The sequence below is a fragment of the Vanessa atalanta genome, chromosome 10, assembly GCF_905147765.1.
Source record: "Vanessa atalanta chromosome 10, ilVanAtal1.2, whole genome shotgun sequence".
NCBI classification, from domain to species: Eukaryota; Metazoa; Arthropoda; class Insecta; order Lepidoptera; family Nymphalidae; genus Vanessa; species Vanessa atalanta.
In genome coordinates this window covers 6,343,028-6,360,771 of record NC_061880.1, presented here as the reverse complement: position 1 = coordinate 6,360,771, position 17,744 = coordinate 6,343,028, and the positions used below count along the sequence as shown (strand labels likewise).

General features: G+C 42.2%; 2 protein-coding genes across 2 annotated transcripts; both read right to left on the bottom strand.

The window, feature by feature from the left end:
* Positions 1 to 586: 586 nt before the first annotated feature.
* On the bottom strand, positions 587 to 6,470 carry LOC125067074. The gene is made up of 2 exons (XM_047675454.1): positions 4,745 to 6,470; positions 587 to 600 (listed from the first exon to the last, which is right to left on the bottom strand). Exons 1-2 carry the CDS (start codon positions 6,468 to 6,470, stop codon positions 587 to 589), a joined length of 1,740 nt encoding a protein of 579 aa, XP_047531410.1.
* A 3,704-nt stretch (positions 6,471 to 10,174) lies between these two features.
* LOC125067073 (protein takeout-like) lies at positions 10,175 to 16,364 on the bottom strand. Its single transcript, XM_047675453.1, has 5 exons — positions 16,340 to 16,364; positions 14,888 to 15,107; positions 11,111 to 11,235; positions 10,883 to 11,035; positions 10,175 to 10,323 (listed from the first exon to the last, which is right to left on the bottom strand). Exons 1-5 carry the CDS (start codon positions 16,362 to 16,364, stop codon positions 10,175 to 10,177), a joined length of 672 nt encoding a protein of 223 aa, XP_047531409.1.
* Between the last annotated feature and the right edge of the window lie 1,380 nt (positions 16,365 to 17,744).

The following is a 17,744-nucleotide window of genomic DNA, read 5'->3' as shown; positions in this document are numbered from 1 at the left end:
CTCGCGATATTTTTCAACACTACCGAGCATGATATTAATTATAAAAACAAAAAACACATGAAAAATCAGTAGTGCTTGCCCGGATTTGAACGCATAATCTTCGCTTAAGATTTACTTGTTTCTTCTACTGGGCCACATCAGGTTTAAATTATTAACATTAAAATAGATGTTAAGTGATGGCCAATAGCTCACTTATTCACAAGAAGGTATTTCTATCGCTTTCTTTATTCGCCTTAATAATATGAGTACTGATTTTTCTTTGAAAGTCATGTTTCTGTAGAATATAGACGATACATCGGTTGTATAATTAACCCATACATGTTTCAAACTATAAGTTTATTATGATTGATTTTGGAAATGTATTTTATATTAACATTCTCAACTTTTATTTATTAATAAAATATAATTTTGTATGCAATTTTATAATCCTGTATAACTCCAACTTTTTATTAATTAGTTTTTGTGCTGATTTGTGAACGCTAAGGGCTTAAAGAACTTAACCTTATCTTACCAACGTTGTTATGGTTGATATGTAGCTACCTACTTATTACAAGGTTATATTTAAGTCGTCTGTCGGATTTTAATTTCAACAGTGCGATTCTGTAAGAATTCATATCGCTCTAAACTTTGTATGGGGACAGTTAAAAATGGAATTACGGTGATACTCCATTTTGATATGTGTATCATATCATTTTTAGTTGTTATTATAGAAAATGTTGCATTTATCAATCTGACATGTCATGATCGTTTTAGGAGTGAGTTTCGAGTTTCTTCTTAGAGAATTGAATTACTAGTTTACTTAGCTTCGTGTTTGCCCGTCATGGTAGGTACCACTCACTCATCAGATATTGTATCTCTAAACAGCAGTAGAGTTGTGTTCCAGTTTGAAGGGTGAGTGATCCTATGCAACAACAGGCATTCATATTTCTTATAAAGCCATTGTCTATGGGCGGTAGTATCATGTAGCCCATTCGCACGTCCTACCTATATCATAAAAGAAAAAAAAAGTAATAGCCTCACACGACACGAGCTGTTTACGTGCTTGTATTTTGTTGATAAGATAGATTTCGAGCATCATCTATAACGCTACTTCTCGGCGAAATTATTTAAATGCTTTAAAATATATACCCACAAGATGCTTTCACAGGTATAAACACAAATTTAGCTCATGGAAAAATAAACTTTGTTTGTCTGGGATTGAACCCAAATATAGTTTTGACCTTTTTTTTTTTTTTTTTCTCGCTGGAAAAACGCGTTACGCGCTTCCCCCACGTGATGGAAGGTGGGGGGGTGTGTGGGACTCCCCGGAGCCCTGGACGCCGAGTGCGCCCAGGTACGCCGGGTTTACCCACTAAAAAACCAGCGGTACCCTCTCCGTCTTTCGGCGGGCGCCACGGGATCGCTTGCGCATGCTACCGTGACGCCCTGACGGTCGGCCCGCCTATGCGGGCCTCCAACACCTAGAGGGGGTTCTCGGGATACTGAGACCCCCCCTAGTCCCTGCGACGCCTATTGAGGCGGGGGGAGAAGGTGCGCGTAGCGCTTCTTCCTCCTCCCCGGTCGTCTTCGGCGGAGCGGGTCTGCAGCGGCATCCTCTTCCCGCTCCCGCTCCGCGGCTTCCTTCTGCGACATCACGTTTTCGCAGAAGGAGCGCATCTCCGACCAACACGTCTCACTACCGAGCATTTCATTGACGATGCTCGGCAGCGAGAGGTCTCCGCCCATAGTCGCCGCAAGGGTGTGCCTCTGGGGCCCCCACGCAGCACACTCACTCAGGGTGTGGTGCGCCGTGTCGACTGGCGCACCACACTCGTGGCAGGAGGGTGACACCTCCCGCCGCGCTATCCCGTGCAGGTACTTACCGAAGCATCCGTGCCCGGTAAGTACCTGCGTCATCCTGAAGGTGAGTGTGCCCTTCTTCCTCTCGACCCAGCGACTCAAGTGGGGCCGGATCGCCTCCACTGTCGCCAGGCCCGCCGTGGGTGACCCCAGATCCTCCTGCCATCGGGCGATCAGGGCTCGCTGGGCTAGAGCCCTGATCCGCCCGACCTCCGCCGACCCTGGACGGTCGCCGCGGTTCCTCGCCTCGACCCGGAACCGGTACACTTCCGCGAGCACCTCCGCCTGGAGCTCCCAGGGCGGATCGCCCGCGAGAAGTGTCGCCGCAGCCCACGACACCGTACGGTACCCTCTGATGCCTCTCACCGCTATGACCCTCTGCGGCTTACGCAGCAGGGCCCGGTTGTCAGCGGTGAGGGCGTCGACCCAGATCGGGGCACCGTACAGCGCCATCGACCTCACTACACCGGAATATAGACGCCGGCATAGCGATCCCGGCCCCCCCACATTCGGAAGGAGGCGGCCGAGAGCGGCGGCGGCGTTGATGAGCCTCGGGCCGAGATGGACAAAATGCTGCCCGAAGCTCCATCGACCGTCCAGGATGAGGCCCAGATACTTCATCTGGGCCTGCACCTTGATCACCGTCCCCCGGACGGTGATACTCGCCCCTCGTGGGGGTCCTTGCCGTGGACCGTGGAACAGGAGGGCCTCCGTTTTGGATATGGAGACCCTCAAGCCCAGCATTCCCATACGGTCCACGGTGAGAGCCGTTCCGACCTCGGCGAGGCGTGCCGCCTCCCGAAAGTCCCGCCCAGTCGCCGTGACGAGGGTGTCGTCAGCGTAGCACAACACCCCCATCCCGGGAAGGACGGGAGCTCGCAGGAGCCAGTCGAAACCGACGTTCCACAGGATTGGGCCGAGAACCGACCCCTGTGGAACGCCGCAGCCTACCCGACGCCGGACCAGCCTCCCATCGACCCCCGCCCAGAGGACCTCCCTGTCCTGGAGGTACGCCTCCAGCAGCCTCCTGAAATAGGTCGGCACCCCATGGTATCGGAGTGCCTCCCGTATCGTCTCGAAAGGGAGACTGTTGAAGGCGTTCGCCACGTCGAGCGAAACCGCCAGGACGACTTGCCCCCGGGCCACCGCTTCCGTCGTCCGAGTCTTCAGGGCGTCCAGGGCGTCGACCGTCGACCGGCCCGCCCTGAACCCGTACTGAGCCTCTGAGAGACCCGGACCGACCTCCTCGAGGTGCTGAACGAGACGGGCTGCGAGGACCTTCTCGAAGAGTTTGCCCGTCTCGTTCAGCAGCACTATTGGCCTGTATGCCGAAGGGGAATCCATCGGCCGACCTTCCTTCGGCAACAGGACCAACTTTCCTTCCTTCCAAGGCTTCGGAAACTGCCCGCTGCACAGGCACTCGTCGAACAGCTCCCGAAGCCTTGCACCCAGGAATTCCAGGGCGTCGCACAGAACACGCCCTGGAACCCCGTCCGGACCCGGCGCCGTGTTCTTGGCCCTCAAGCGGCCGAGGGCCATCTCCATCTCCCGCTCCGTGATCAGTGGTGGAGCCACTGCGTCTTCGATCACGGAGCGGGGGGCCATCTGCGGAGGGACATGCTCGCCTGGATGGGGGAAGAGTTCCCCGACCAGGCGCAGGAGGAGTTCCGGCGGCAGCGTCTCAGTGACGGGGGCGCCTTGAGTGCGGAACTTTCCGCGTACGCCGCGGTACGGGCGCCCCCACGGGTCTCGATTGAGACCCGCCAGAAGCTCCTCCCTGGCCTTCTCCTTGGCCTTGCTTATCGCCAGCTGCAGATCTTTTTTCATCTGGCGATAAGCGTCCAGCATCTGTCCCTCCAGGTCCGTGTCGAGGCCGTTGCGCCTTCGACAGCGGACGTAGGCCCTCCGCGCCCGGCAGCACGTCGCCCGAAGGTCGGCGATTTCGGGCGACCACCAATAGACGTGCCGGCGCGGAACCCTGCGCCGGGTCCGAGGCATGGCCGCATCGCAGACCTCCTTGAGCGAACTGCGCATGCGGCCCGCCAGCTCCTCTGCGCTGGCGCCCTCCGTCCTCCCCGCGGAACCCCACCGCTGCACGATGGCGGCCTCCTTGACCAGCTCTCGATCGACCTGGCCGAGAGACCACCTCGGCAGCGTAGTCGGCACCCTCTGGGGTTCCGCCGGCCTGCGAGAGGTGGAGATCTCGAATCGGATGTACCGGTGATCCGATAGAGTCTCCACCTCCTCCTCCACTCTCCAGTCGACCACTCTGCGTGCAACGACGGGGGTGGCGAACGAAACGTCCACCACGGAACCCCCCTGATGTCGCACGCAGGTGTGAACCTGCCCCCTGTTGAGAAGGGACAGGTCGGAGAGCAGGGCCCACACCTGGACGGCCCTCCCTCGCGGATTCGTGGCGGGGTTGCCCCAGGCACGCGACTTTGCGTTTAAGTCGCCGAGAACCAGTATCGGTTTCGGCGACTGCCTGGCCACCGCAGCTCTGACTAAGCCGAGGTAAGTCTCGAACTCAGCCAGGCTGCGATTAGGGGAGAAGTACGTACCGACGACGACGTACTCCCCCCACCCCACCACTACGTAGCCCGAGCCCCTCTCGATGAGTGAGAGGGGGGGGCCCGTTCCGCTCCTCGTGAGAACCGCCACGGTGTCGTCCGAGTCCCCCAGCCAGTGAGGTAGGGGAGGGACGAAGTAGGGCTCACAGGCCACCGCCAGGTCTACCTGCCACTCCGCCATGGACTGCAGCAGAAGGTCCTGCGCTCCGGCGGAGTGGTTCACGTTCGATTGTAGGAAGCTCAGGTGTGCTGGCATACTTGATTCTTCTGAGCTTCCTCCGTAGCCTGGCGGCTTTCCTCGCGCGGGGCGGTCCTGGTTCCTTGGACCGCTTTACCCTTCGTGATGGGGGGGTTGCAATCCCTGGCCCCCATCAGGTGCCCCGAAGGCTTGCCAGCCTCCGCGCAGACCGCGCAGCGCATCTTGGCCGTGCATTCCGCTGACTTGTGGCCGTCCGAGCCACAGCGGTAGCACAGGCCTCCCCTCTCCGCCTTCGACGGGCAGAGCGCCCGTGTATGGCCAAGGCCCATACACTTGTAGCCGCGCATAGGGCGCTGCTCCACGACGGCCACCTTGGCCGAGCTCCACCCGACGAGGAGGCCACCGGCAGCGGCCAGCTTCTTCGCTGCCGTGAGGGGGCAGGTGACGCGGACCATCCCCATATAGCCGGGTCCGCGCTGCATCACTCCGCACTTCACCGCCTCGGAGGAGCAGTCACCGGCGTGCGCGATCGCCGCGGCCAGTTTCTCCAAGGTGACGGAGTCGTCGAGCCCCGTCACCTTCAGGTCGGCCTTCTTGACCGGGCGCACTACGTCAGCGACCCCGTCGAGAACTGTGCGGAGCTTCGCCGCCAACCTATCGGCCTGCTCCGCTTGGGCTTTCGGCAGCTCGAGAGCCCTGGCTCCGGTCGCCGTGCGTCGCACCTTCAGCCCACCGCTGATTCCTAGGTCCTGGAGCTTGACACTTTGCTCCGCTCTCTCCAGGACCTGCGCGTAGGTGACGCCCTTTCCTACTGCTTCCGGCTGCAACGTGAGAACGATTGCAGCCGAGCGAGGGGTGGCCAGCTTCGATTTGGCTGGCTGGGGCGTCTTCGGCGGCGCCTTTGCGGCCGTAGCGTCGGCGGAAGAGGTGGTCTTGCTCCCCTTCCTGCCCTTCTTCACCACCGTGGACCAGGACGTTACCTTGTTCGGTGGTGTCTGGGACGTCGCCGGTGCAACCGGGGCGCTTACCGTCGCACATGGAGGGCCTGCGGTCGGCGATTGTGCCACTGGTGGGGCCGTTTTCCTGGCCTTTTTCGGTATCGCCGGCTGACGGGCCGCCGACGCGTGAGACGGCGTCACCTCTAGCGGTTTATCTGCCGCGGAGGGAGGTCGCTGCATCCTCGCAGGGAGGCGCTCCTCCAGGCCCGCCAATTGGTCCTTCATCGCCGCGCCGATCGACCTGACGATGAAGTCCTTGAGCTCCGCAATCGAAGGAGCGCCTCGCGGGGTGTTGGCCGCCTCGGTCGCCGCTGCCACCGTGGTACGCATCTCCGCGTACTCACGGCGGTGGGCCTTTAGCTCCGCCTTGAGGTTTTCAACCTCCCTGTGCAGGCGGTTGTTATCTGCCCGGAGCCTCCTGCTCTCCTCGGCCTCCGTCCGAGAGGCGAGGGCCTCGACCACACCCTCCAGAGAGGTCGCTGCGTCCTTTAGCTTTTTAATAAACCCTCCTTTCAAGTTGGAGGATTTAAGAGCGACCTCTCGGATCTGGGCCGCATTTCGGCCAGCCTCCGCGCGGAGCTCCTCGGCGCTTAAGTCGGCTGGGTCTGTGATGCTTATTGCGGGGGTCGGCTCGTTGACCACCGGCGCCGCAGCCGGCGCCTTTTTAAAGGCTCGGCTGCGCAGGGTACGCTCGAAGGCGAGTTCCCTGTCTTCCTCCTCTTTCTTTTTTAGTTCAGCCCTAGCTTGGCTGAGCCCGTTCTTTGAGTTGCCGCGGCGGTCGGCAGTGAGTCTCGCCGAGTCGGAGTCCGAGTCGGATTCGTCATGGTCGACGAACCGGACCGAGGCGTCCGACGCTGTCTCCATATCGGAGTCCATATAATTGCTTGAGGCTGCAGATTAATGCGGCGTCCCGCAGGAAGTACTTGGGCCAGGGTGGCTCTAAGGCATCATTATTGATCCTCAGAGCCCGGGCTATCGGATAAGCCGATAAAAAATGTTTGGTTGATTTTTACCCTCCCTGTTCTATATATATATTACATCACAATTTTTCGGTTTTCGACCGATAACTCTCGAACGGATAGGCCGATCCGGGAGATTGAAATGTCAACGGATGCAGAGCAGAGGGCCCCACAATCGCGCCGAACACGGAAAAAAGATCGAAACAATAATAAAAAAGATATAAACGAAAAACTTAAAAATAGCTTAAAAACAGACAAAAACGGGAGATATAAGTAAGTTAAAAGTGGAATAATAATTTTAATAGTGAGAACTGAATGAGGTATTTTTTTCAGATTTTTACGACAAGAAAAGGCTAGTTGACAAAATTTGGAAATTAGTTTAAAACTATAGCTTAGCATCTATTTCACCCCAAAAATATACTATTTTAAGAAAAATACGTTTTTTAAGTTAGTATTTTGAGTTTTTAGAAATGAACTTGAAATTGACCGCGAAAAAGGCCAAGATTGTCATGGCGTCTTGAATGACGTCACACCTCGCGAAACAGCCGTGTTTGTGTATGACAGTCAATTGTGTTTTTTAATAAATAATGAATTCCTCGTATTATAAATACTGTATGGTGCCCCAATGTGAAAGTACAACGATAAAAACGCCAGACAAATTATTCATATACGTACCAAACAATAAATAAATACGAATAAAGTGGTTAAATGGCATGGAGGCAAGATGCTCTTATTTTGTCAACTAATTCCACAATTTATTTCTGTGAAGATCATTTCGATGTAAGTATTAAATACAACTTGATATATCTATTTATAAATGTATAGTAAAAGAAATGAATTTAGCAAATATAATATATCACACATAACCTATAAAATGTTAGGACTAGAATAGGATTTTATGATTTGTTTGAGTTAAAATATTATTTTCGTTTTATAAAATGTAATAATTCAAACGCTTTTTATTTTTTTAGTTGCCAAATGATATGACTAATTATACAGAGTATCATATTATGGGTAAAGACACAAGTGCGCATGAAACCAGGTTGTATACCAACGAAGTTCGAATGCCAAGACGATATATGTTGAAAAAACAAAGTTTGTTAATAATCGCAGAGTGTCTGAAAGATCCAGAACCAAGTAGTACCCCCAGTTTATCTGCCATAATGATAATTGATAGCAACAACGTAGCGTTCCACTCTTGTTTCGCGAGGTGTGACGTCACGCGACTCTGATTGGTGTTTAATGTCACGTGATTAAATGCCTCATTTTGTCGATTTTATTTTCCAAAAATATAATGAATCTTTTATTATTTTTGTAGAAAAGTTGTTTTTTTATTTACTAATTATCATGGTTAATCATTAGAAACTTAAAGCCATCCGATTTATTATTAGTGGAAACAAGCCTAATGGAGAAAAGTTTTGAAAAATGTACTTCCAAATATAGTTTTGACCTAAGTCATATACAGTGATATTACAGCGTCAAATAAATTATATATATTTTTTTTTTTATAGCCTGTGAGGGCAAATGACTCTGCTCCACCTGATGGTAAGTGGTAGTAGAGTCCAAACGCGACGACGGCTAGTGCAGTTGGGAAAGGTGATCTGCTCTAGCCGCCCCCGCCTTGCCGGCCCGCAAGATGCCTCTTCACGCCTCGTTTGAAGGAACCCAGGTCATAAGAGGAGGGGAATACGTGCGCTGGTAAAGAATTCCATGTTTTGGAAGTGCGACAAAGAAAAGAGTTGCCAAATTTCTTTGTACGCGATGGAATTGATGTCACAGTTAGGCGGTGACATCGAGAACCAGCACGCGTGGACTTGTGAAGGAAAGGGGAAGCAGGAATAAGGGAGAATAGTTCCTCTGAGCACTCGCCGTGACACATTCGATAGAAAGCGCTGAGTGCCGCTATCTCTCGACGCAATTGTAAAGGCTCGAGGGTGTTGGTGACCTTTACATCGCCAATAATGCGAACCGCACGTCGCTGCAACCGATCCAAGGCCTCCAGTAGGTACTTAGCGGAGCCATCCCAGAGGTGCGAGCAATATTCAACGCAGGACCGTACCTGTGTTTTATACAGCAGGAGCAGTTGAGCAGGCGTGAAAAAACGCCGCACCTTGTTCAGGACTCCGAGTTTACGTGAGGCTGTTTTTATAACAGCCTCGATGTGATCCTTTGGATTGAGGTCGCACCGAACGTCGATTCCCAGTATGGCGACTTTGCTATGTATCTCCAGCGTAGTGCCACAGAAGGAAGGAGGAGGGGAAAATGGTGACTTTTTCGCTGTGAGAGCGCACACCTGTGTTTTCTTGGCGTTAAACTCAACAAGATTGTCAGAGCCCCATTTGGCGATGAGTCCTAACGTCCTATCGAGTTCAACAACAAGATCCCTCCGTCTCTCCTCAGTTTCCGCCCGTCCAGCCGCTGCGCGTCCGTGGTATTCCCCGTGCACTGTACTGTCATCTGCATGGCAATGTACGTTCCCGAGAGAGAGCATATCATTGATATGCAGAAGAAAGAGCGTGGGGGATATCACAGACCCCTGGGGGACTCCAGCATTCACTACATGGGATTTTGAAGCGCAACCATCAACTAGAACGCGAAGGCTGCGCTTGTGTAGGAAGCTAGCAATCCAGGTGCAGAGCTGAACCGGCAGACCGTATGCCGGCAGCTTGGAGAGAAGACTTCTGTGCCAGACTCTGTCGAAAGCCTTGGAGATATCGAGGCTGACGGCCAACGACTCTCCACGCTTATCGATAGCTTCACCCCAGAGGTGTGTTACGTACGCTAGAAGATCACCTGTGGACCGTTTTGGTCGAAACCCGTACTGACGATCATTAATTAGACAGTGATCTTCTAGGTAATGGATCAGTTGGTTGTTTAAGATCCGTTCCATCACCTTACAAAGAACTGAATATAAAGTTTGATAGGTATAATACACATATATATTTCACAACTTAAACCTATGATCAAAATAAATAAAACAACGTACTGGCAAAATTAGATCGAAACACAGTTTGAGTGTGCAACCGGAGAGGTTAAATGTTTGAAGAGCGTATTTGATTTATTTTTGTTTTATTAAATGTTAAATTTGTGTTATATTAGAACGCATTTATGTAAAATGTAGGCCTATATTATTTGCATATAAACTAAATTCTTTGATTAATGTGTTATTAAGCTATTTGTAATTAATTATAATTTTACGCCCGGTGCCCATGGAAACGACAATACATAAATATTATATATAAAAATACGGTTTTTTTTTATAGTTAAATTATGAATAATAAATAAATAATAACATAATAATAACATTTAAATAATGTATAATTAAAATATTTATAAAACAATTAAAGAAAAAATTATAATAGAAAAAATCAAGAAGTGTTATAAGCGCACCCGTCTCTTAATTTTGAGAAATTTGAGATATTCATTCTTTATATTACGGTGTCAGTACTGTGTCACTTACTTCACAGATATGTGTGAATCGGCCTTAAATGGTCTTCATTAATCAAAGCACTACATACAAAATGTTTTTGTTTAGATAGGGGTATAATAGAGGAATAACTACATTTATTTTGTATGATATTTATTTATTCAATAGATAAGTTTATTGAATTAAAGAACCAACTGTCCGATCGGTACTTTATCGAAGAATTTAATAGTTTCATCAACTATTTGCGATACTATCGTGTTTACTATCGGAGGCGCCACCTCTTGAAATATGTCTTTCCAATTTGTGTTAGCAAACTCGTGTACCGGATCAGCTGTAAAGAAGGTATATTTATTATTTTTTCTTTTTTTTAGTCCTGGTGTCATTGACACCATATCGGCAAATATGCAATGTGAAAACTGTACTGAGGCAACAGGATGAAAAAAGGGAGTCGAGCGATGAAACAAGAGAGGTGGTGTCCACATATATTTTGACCGGGTTATAGTTAGAACAATGATCCAAATAACTACAATTTTATGGCACTATTTTTATAAAAATTATTTATAGGTAGTATGCAGAAAAATGGCACGTGATGGCAAGCGATTAAATCGCCATTAGATATTTCCATTATGAAAAATATAAGTTTTCCTTAATTTTAGGAACCAACACTTATTTGTCCTTCCTTCCTTCAATTTACAATAGAATTTTATTGGCATTTCAATGAATGAGGGGGGACAAATAATACCAGTAAAAAGTAAATTGACGGTACAGTTATATTGAGTAATCTGCTCCTCTTATAGCTTCAAGACTTCGATGTATTGCTTTCTTTTGCATAAGTATGTCACAGAGGTGACTCAAGACGCAGATGTTTAATTAATAAAAATAATACTCACATAGATGTCGGTTCCCATTAAACAAATTCTGGAAATTGAATTGAACCCGGCCCACGACATTAGCAGTTTGCTTGAAACCATTTACCTTCCAGTAACGCTCACCGTCAGACGTTAATTCTTCAATATCCAGCGCCACTTTTACTATAACGTCCTCTAAAATAAGGAACGATAATATAGAACCTTTAGTTTTTATTAAATTATTGTTTCTACAACGAAGGATCCACTTACGTATTTTAATTTTATATTTCCCTTCGCCCTCAATGGGTAATACAAGCAGCTTTCCATTTAAAGAATAATTACCAATCAAAGTCACGGAACATTTCAGATCTATTTCTGTTTTGTGGCTGAAACGTCTGAAAAATAAATAGTTAATAATCACATGAAGGAGCATCAACAAAAAATTAGGTCTCTGTAAAAAATAGTTTTAGACTCAGACTATAGAAATAAGGGCGAGATCCTTGCAATTTAAACGACAAAATACTAGCAATGGTATGGTTACAAAAAAAATTTTGACCATATTGCGTTCTCTATCTAACAGTTTCTTTTGACACTAGTAACAAGCTAATATATTATAGTACCTACCACATTAACTGCTAAAAACTACAAAACAAAATATTACCTATATCGTTTAAGTTAATGATAAATTGCATTTATACCGTAGTCGAACATTAAATTGCTATTTTTAATATATCTATTTTATCTTACGCAAATGGTAATTAATATTTATTTAAGTTTTAATGTGCTGAAATCTTCAACCACACCGTAACACTTTTAGTGTATATAATTCTTTGTCTGTAAATAGTAGTTTAAGTAATGATTAAATTAATATATGTGATTACTCTCAGCGCATGGAGGTATATATAACTTTATTAAATATTATATATTATCATAAATATTGTTCTTACAGAAAATTTGCAAATAGTAATCAACAACGTATCTGTTCGCATTTGTAATGCGATTGAATTCGAAATTTTCGAACTTTTATTACGTGATTTTCTGTTAAATAGAGAAGCTTTATTTCTGAATCACAGTTTGTAATGTGTTCGCACACTTTTGAGTTACAAATCGACTATTTAAAAGAGCGCCTATGAAATGGAAAATATATAATCCTTTTTAACTGATTGTATATATTATATATTATATATAACACTTTTAATATATATTATATTATATATTATTTAATACATAAGCGATAAATATAAATATTATCAAAAATTTTACAATAAAAACATACACGCACTGTGTACTTGTATTTTTTATCATGTTATTAAGTTTTTGCATTACCTTACTGATACCCAACCTTATATTTGGTTGGTATAGAACCGATATTTTGTAGGTGTTGTATGTATACTATGTATAATGTATATATTAAACCAGTATTAAAATTTCTACAACGCTGGAGTCTTGTTGAACACTATAGTTCATACCAACATAATAATAACAAAATAAACGTCTATACCAATATTCAAATTATGTGCGATTGCAAAATCGTTGGATAACATTATATCTAACATAATTTTTACTATTTCAGTAACATAGATTTCGGGTCCAGGTCAGTTAATTTATAGATCAAGGTCTTTTGTTTATGCTATGTGTATCGATTTTTTAACAGATTTTGATAAAGTTTGCCATCCTTTAAAAGGAGGAAAATTTGATAGATAACCTTCGTTGGTTGTCACCTCGAGGTTTTCGAGATAGATGTCAAGCATTAACAATTAAAATATTTTCAAGTAAGCCAGTAAATAAGCCAGTGTACCACATATACCACATCTTGGTCGACTTATGGTTAATTTGCCTTAAAACGAAATCAGTATTTTAGCATTCGTCAAATTATTTCTATGTTGGTAATATTAATTGATCCGACTGTTACAGAATCTTTACATATATACAATAACAAAATGACAAAATACAACGAACATTATTTTACTATAGCTATCTCCAGAGCCATGAGCCGAGATGGCCCAGTGGTTAGAGCGCGTGCATCTTAACCGATGATTTCGGGTTCAAACCCAGACAGGCACCACTGAATCCGCCAACCCGCATTGGAGCAGCGTGGTGGAATATGCTCCAAACCTTCCCCTCAAAAGGGAGAGGAGGCCTTTATCCCAGCAGTGGGACATTTACGGGCGGCTAATGCTAAAAAATCTCCAGAGATAATATTTTGCTTTAAATTATAAGTACCATGGATAATGGACAAAGATCAAATGAGTTAATTTAAATTGCCAATGAATCAGATGTACAACTCTTAACACTCTCACTAACTATATACAACAAAAACTTTTTTGATTTAATGCATCAATTAAACCTATTTATTTAAACTTATTTTTAGACACACGAAACAGGTGGCCACAATTAACAGGTAAATTTATATTTCGCAACATAATTAGTCTTTCAATCAAAAGACTAAATAACTACCTACATCACTAAAAAGATTCTGGAAGTTTAATTTATAACATTTTATTTAATCACTTATGTTCCAAAAAAACCTAAATAAAATAAATATTTCTATTTAAACTAAATAACCTATCGTATTCTTCAAAGCCGTATTTACTGATCGTGTTAAAGGCTGCTGATTTAACGGCGTCGCTTAGTAAAAAGGCTAGGCTGTTAATTGAATGGCTAATAAAGCAAATTGCATAAAACATATACATATATATTCATGCACATTATATTTGTGTATCCATTTATTATTTTTATTTTAGTTTTGTGCTTTACTTTCATTTTATATTTCTGGGTTGTATATTGTTATCTGTTATTAAGATAACAAAATAAATAAGAAAAATCTACTAGATGTCCTAGTTTTGGGCAAAGACAGGAAGAGAATTCATCCCATCGACATAAGTATGATATTTGTCTTTGCCTTAAGCTACAAACGACATGAATATAGAATACTTGAAAAATCAACGCTGTTCGAATGATTAAACCCGTGGTCTGCTATTTAAGTTACGTTCTATTCGTAACAGCTCATTGTCCTCAGATACTTTACGGTTAATATGTACTTACAACTTTTGTACATAGAACATTGTGAGCCATGCTCGCCTGAATCAACAATGGAACATACTACCTATATAAACAATGAAATCATTTTCCTCATATTTTCTAACATAAAAGTACTCTTTAATATATAGCATTTTTGAATAAGGAAACCTACATACGTAAAATTCGTATAATATAACGTTAATTCTAACATAATTTTAGTTAAATCGCTTTTATAAACTACCTAATGAACTAATAATAACTAAGTGAATTAATTAATTATATATATATATTAACAGTAATAAACGCGTGAATAAATATCCATTTAAGTAGTTTAAAGTAAACCATATTTTAAGGATTTACGGTTACTTAAGTCTATCGAGGTCGTTACGACGGAAGTGTCATTACAAGATTAGTGTCGACTCAACAGCCATTTAGAGGATTAACTCGGTGTTTTAAAAAGAACTTTGCAGGAATATTAAAACAATATTATTATTATATATTATCTGTTTACCTATATATGTAAAAGGCATTATCCTCAAAGACTGATTATTAGTAATTAACAGGTTACTTGTTTATGTAGGGTTTGCTTGCGATTGTTATATTAGGTACAAGTATTAATTATTGACTCTATTAAATTAAAATACCTACGTGATATTATCAAGATAATGAATAAGTAATAATATAATTAAAAACAAATTTATATCTTTTTTTTTAAATTAAACAAAAAACAAACGCGACATTGAATACGTCATTTGGGTTATTTACTTATTTATTCAAAACATCAAACGTAAACTATAAACATAAGGAGATTTTAAATTAAGCGACCTGCATTGCGTGATGTATGTACAAGGCTGATATTGCTTAATTGAAATTTTGAGTTATGATCACACAATCTTTAACTTTAAATCAAATTGTTTAATTATATGTCTAGATAAGTGTATATTAATAATGGCGCCACATCACACCTCTTTATATCAAAGGTACAAAAATTTCAAAGATAAAACAAATTATCATAAAAAATCCTACCTCAATTCCAAGACTTTACAATTCCTTAATCCTCTAACAATGGTATTTTTGAATTCCATCTTAAGTCCAGCTTGAACTGCCTTGACTTGCCTCATTGCCATCGGGTCCAGGGAGTTCATGCCCAGGCTCGGGATACCAGCGGCCACTATGGGTAGCGCATGCTGAGATGATAACCTTAGGCATGTTGAATTTGTCGCGTGGCATGGCGTGATAAATGGTGCTAAGGAATGAAAAAATCTCGGACTGTGTCAAAAAATATATATTCTAGATTACTTACAGGAGGACATTTAAATGTTTTTTTTTTTTTTTATTTTTGTTTTTTAAACATTGTTTGATAAGCAGTTGACGACCTCTGTGGTCGAGTAGTGTGTACACCGGTTTTCACCGGACCGGAGTCGATGTAAAAAAAAGTTCATTAGATTTCTATTTTGTCTTTTGTGTTTGTGGTACCGTCGCTACTTCTGATTTTCCATAACACAAGTGCTGTAGCTACGTACATTGGGAACAGAGGAATGTATATAATGTTGTCCAATATTTATTTATTTATAAGCAGTCGTTAAGATACCTGTTACTTCTAGTTTTATTGCAGCTTCGTATAGATTAATAAGATCTTTAGGTAAGGTACAATCATATGGTTATCCACATAACATTAAATTGTAAAATAAAATAATCCATAATATTAAAATATTAATAATAACACCTAACAGCGGAATGTAAATTGTATAGCAACAGAAATATATAATTGAAAAAAGCCACTGATCAATCATTTATTCAACATTCAATATGATAAATGATCATTAGATATACATACATATATTTAGATGAGGTCCATAACTTGTTTAACGTTATCGTTAATATCACCAATTTTCCTTCCTGCGATTTATACCATAGTACATAGGAAATAATATGTTTTGTATATAAGTTTGAATTAAAAGAAAAATATCCTTAAAAAAATTCACCTTAAATATATTTTCTATAAATGACCCAATTTATAATAATGCCGTTGCTGAAACTCATGGATATTTTGAAAAATTTCGTAGAAATAGTATGTACCTGTATACATCATTGTTTAGTAGTATTTTTGGTCATAAACGTACCTACACATATTAAAACATATAAACAATATACTAAAGTATACAAGTGTGAAACATCCACTATTATTATTTTTTTATTTTTATTTAAATGCTTTATTGACCACCATAAAGTTAATGGGACAAAAGGCGGACTTAATGCTTGAAGGCATTCTCTGCCAGTCAACCTTTAGGTCAAACAGAAAAACCATGATATATTCTAATATTCTAAACCATTTGCTGCAAGTATAATAACCCATTAGAGGTTGAATTAAGTTATTAATTAAGCAATGTTAGAGGTCATCGCACTTTGCATCACAGGAATAAAAATTTGATTGAAATCGTGTTTTGTATTTCATAAGCATTTCGGTGTATCTCTTACCAAATGTGTAAAGTCCATTTGCCATTTTAGAAAAAACTACAGTAATACCTACTATTATCAACAGTAGACATCCCGTCGTTGTGTCAAATATATAATATATCAACTTTATATCCAAATAATAAATAATATAACTAGACAAATATCAAAACTCCTACTCTTACTCCTAGTAAATAAACGAAAAAAAAAAATCGTAATTACAAATAGAAACGAAATGTTCATACAATTTTGTTATTACATATATCTATGAAAGGTCGCGGTTCCTGAAACAAATAACTTGAAATTTTCCATCACAATTTCCCGGACTAATCTGTTTTCATTTTATAATTACCATAAATATAATTTACAATAAGCAATTAAGTGTAATATTAAAAGTGTTTAAAAAAGTACAGAAGATTATCAAGGTAACTAAACTATTTATTTACTGGCAAAATCATATTTAAATTTAATGTTTGGAATAACCGGTTTTCTCTTTTTACAATTGATGTCGAGCCGTATTTAGCTATATAGATAAATTAATTTATTTATTTGCAAGTATGGGAAAGAATATAAACAAAAATAGATCAAATTAAAAACAAAGTCTACTTTGTAAAAAAAAGGCTTTGACATAGCATGTCAGCATGTCTTTCTTGTTCTAATTGATGTTGACGGCGTAAAGGTCAGTAGGACCTTTACGCCATCAAATTAAAAAGTAAAGACTCCAACTCGAAAGAGCTACCTCAAGCTCCGAATGATGACTCAGCACGTGTCGTGGAAAATTACCACAACGCTGCTAATTCTGCCTAAGCTCTAGTATTGGTGGACGCATAAAAAGGGCAAATTAAATATTATGAATTAATGAAAAACATTATATCTGAGTAATAGGTATTATATTTAATATGGGTGTATGGAAGAATTAAAACTTTAAGTGTATTTAAAGAAAAAATAACTTTACGATATATTTAATTACATAGTTTAAAATTATCTCTTGAGTTTTGATTTGTAAACTATATTTAGTAATTATACCAACTTAAGCTGATAAGTTTATGTTTTAATAATAAATTTGATCGTAAACTATAATGACTGTTATCTGCATTAACGATGCAACAGACCGGGTCTTTGCCAGAAAATATAAGATGAATAATTCAAATCATAATATAATTAACTATGTAAATGCTTTGGCGAATACTTTTGAATTGTCGTTTCAAAAGATGAAATTGAAGCTACCTCAGGTATCGGAATCATTCTGATAAGAACCGGCACGAAACTCAATCATTAAGTGTTTTCCTATAATTAAGTTACCTACAGAGATACATGTAATCAAATTCACTTGAATTTTTATTTTTCTCATTAGGTAAACGACGAATCTTTACTTTTTAAATATATCTTTGATAATCTTTTATCGAGGAAGAATAGTTTATAGTTAATT

What these genes read in the sequence shown, in the direction of transcription:
- LOC125067074 (XM_047675454.1), bottom strand. Translation starts at nt 6,470, where the DNA reads ATGGAGACAGCGTCGGACGCCTCGGTCCGGTTCGTCGACCATGACGAA.
- LOC125067073 (XM_047675453.1), bottom strand. Translation starts at nt 16,364, where the DNA reads ATGGCAAATGGACTTTACACATTTG. An exon ending in AAATGGACTTTACACATTTG is followed by an intron (nt 15,108 to 16,339) that starts GTAAGAGATACA and finishes TTCATTCCTTAG; the next exon opens with CACCATTTATCACGCCATGC. An exon ending in TGTAAAGTCTTGGAATTGAG is followed by an intron (nt 11,236 to 14,887) that starts GTAGGATTTTTT and finishes TTTATTTTTCAG; the next exon opens with ACGTTTCAGCCACAAAACAG.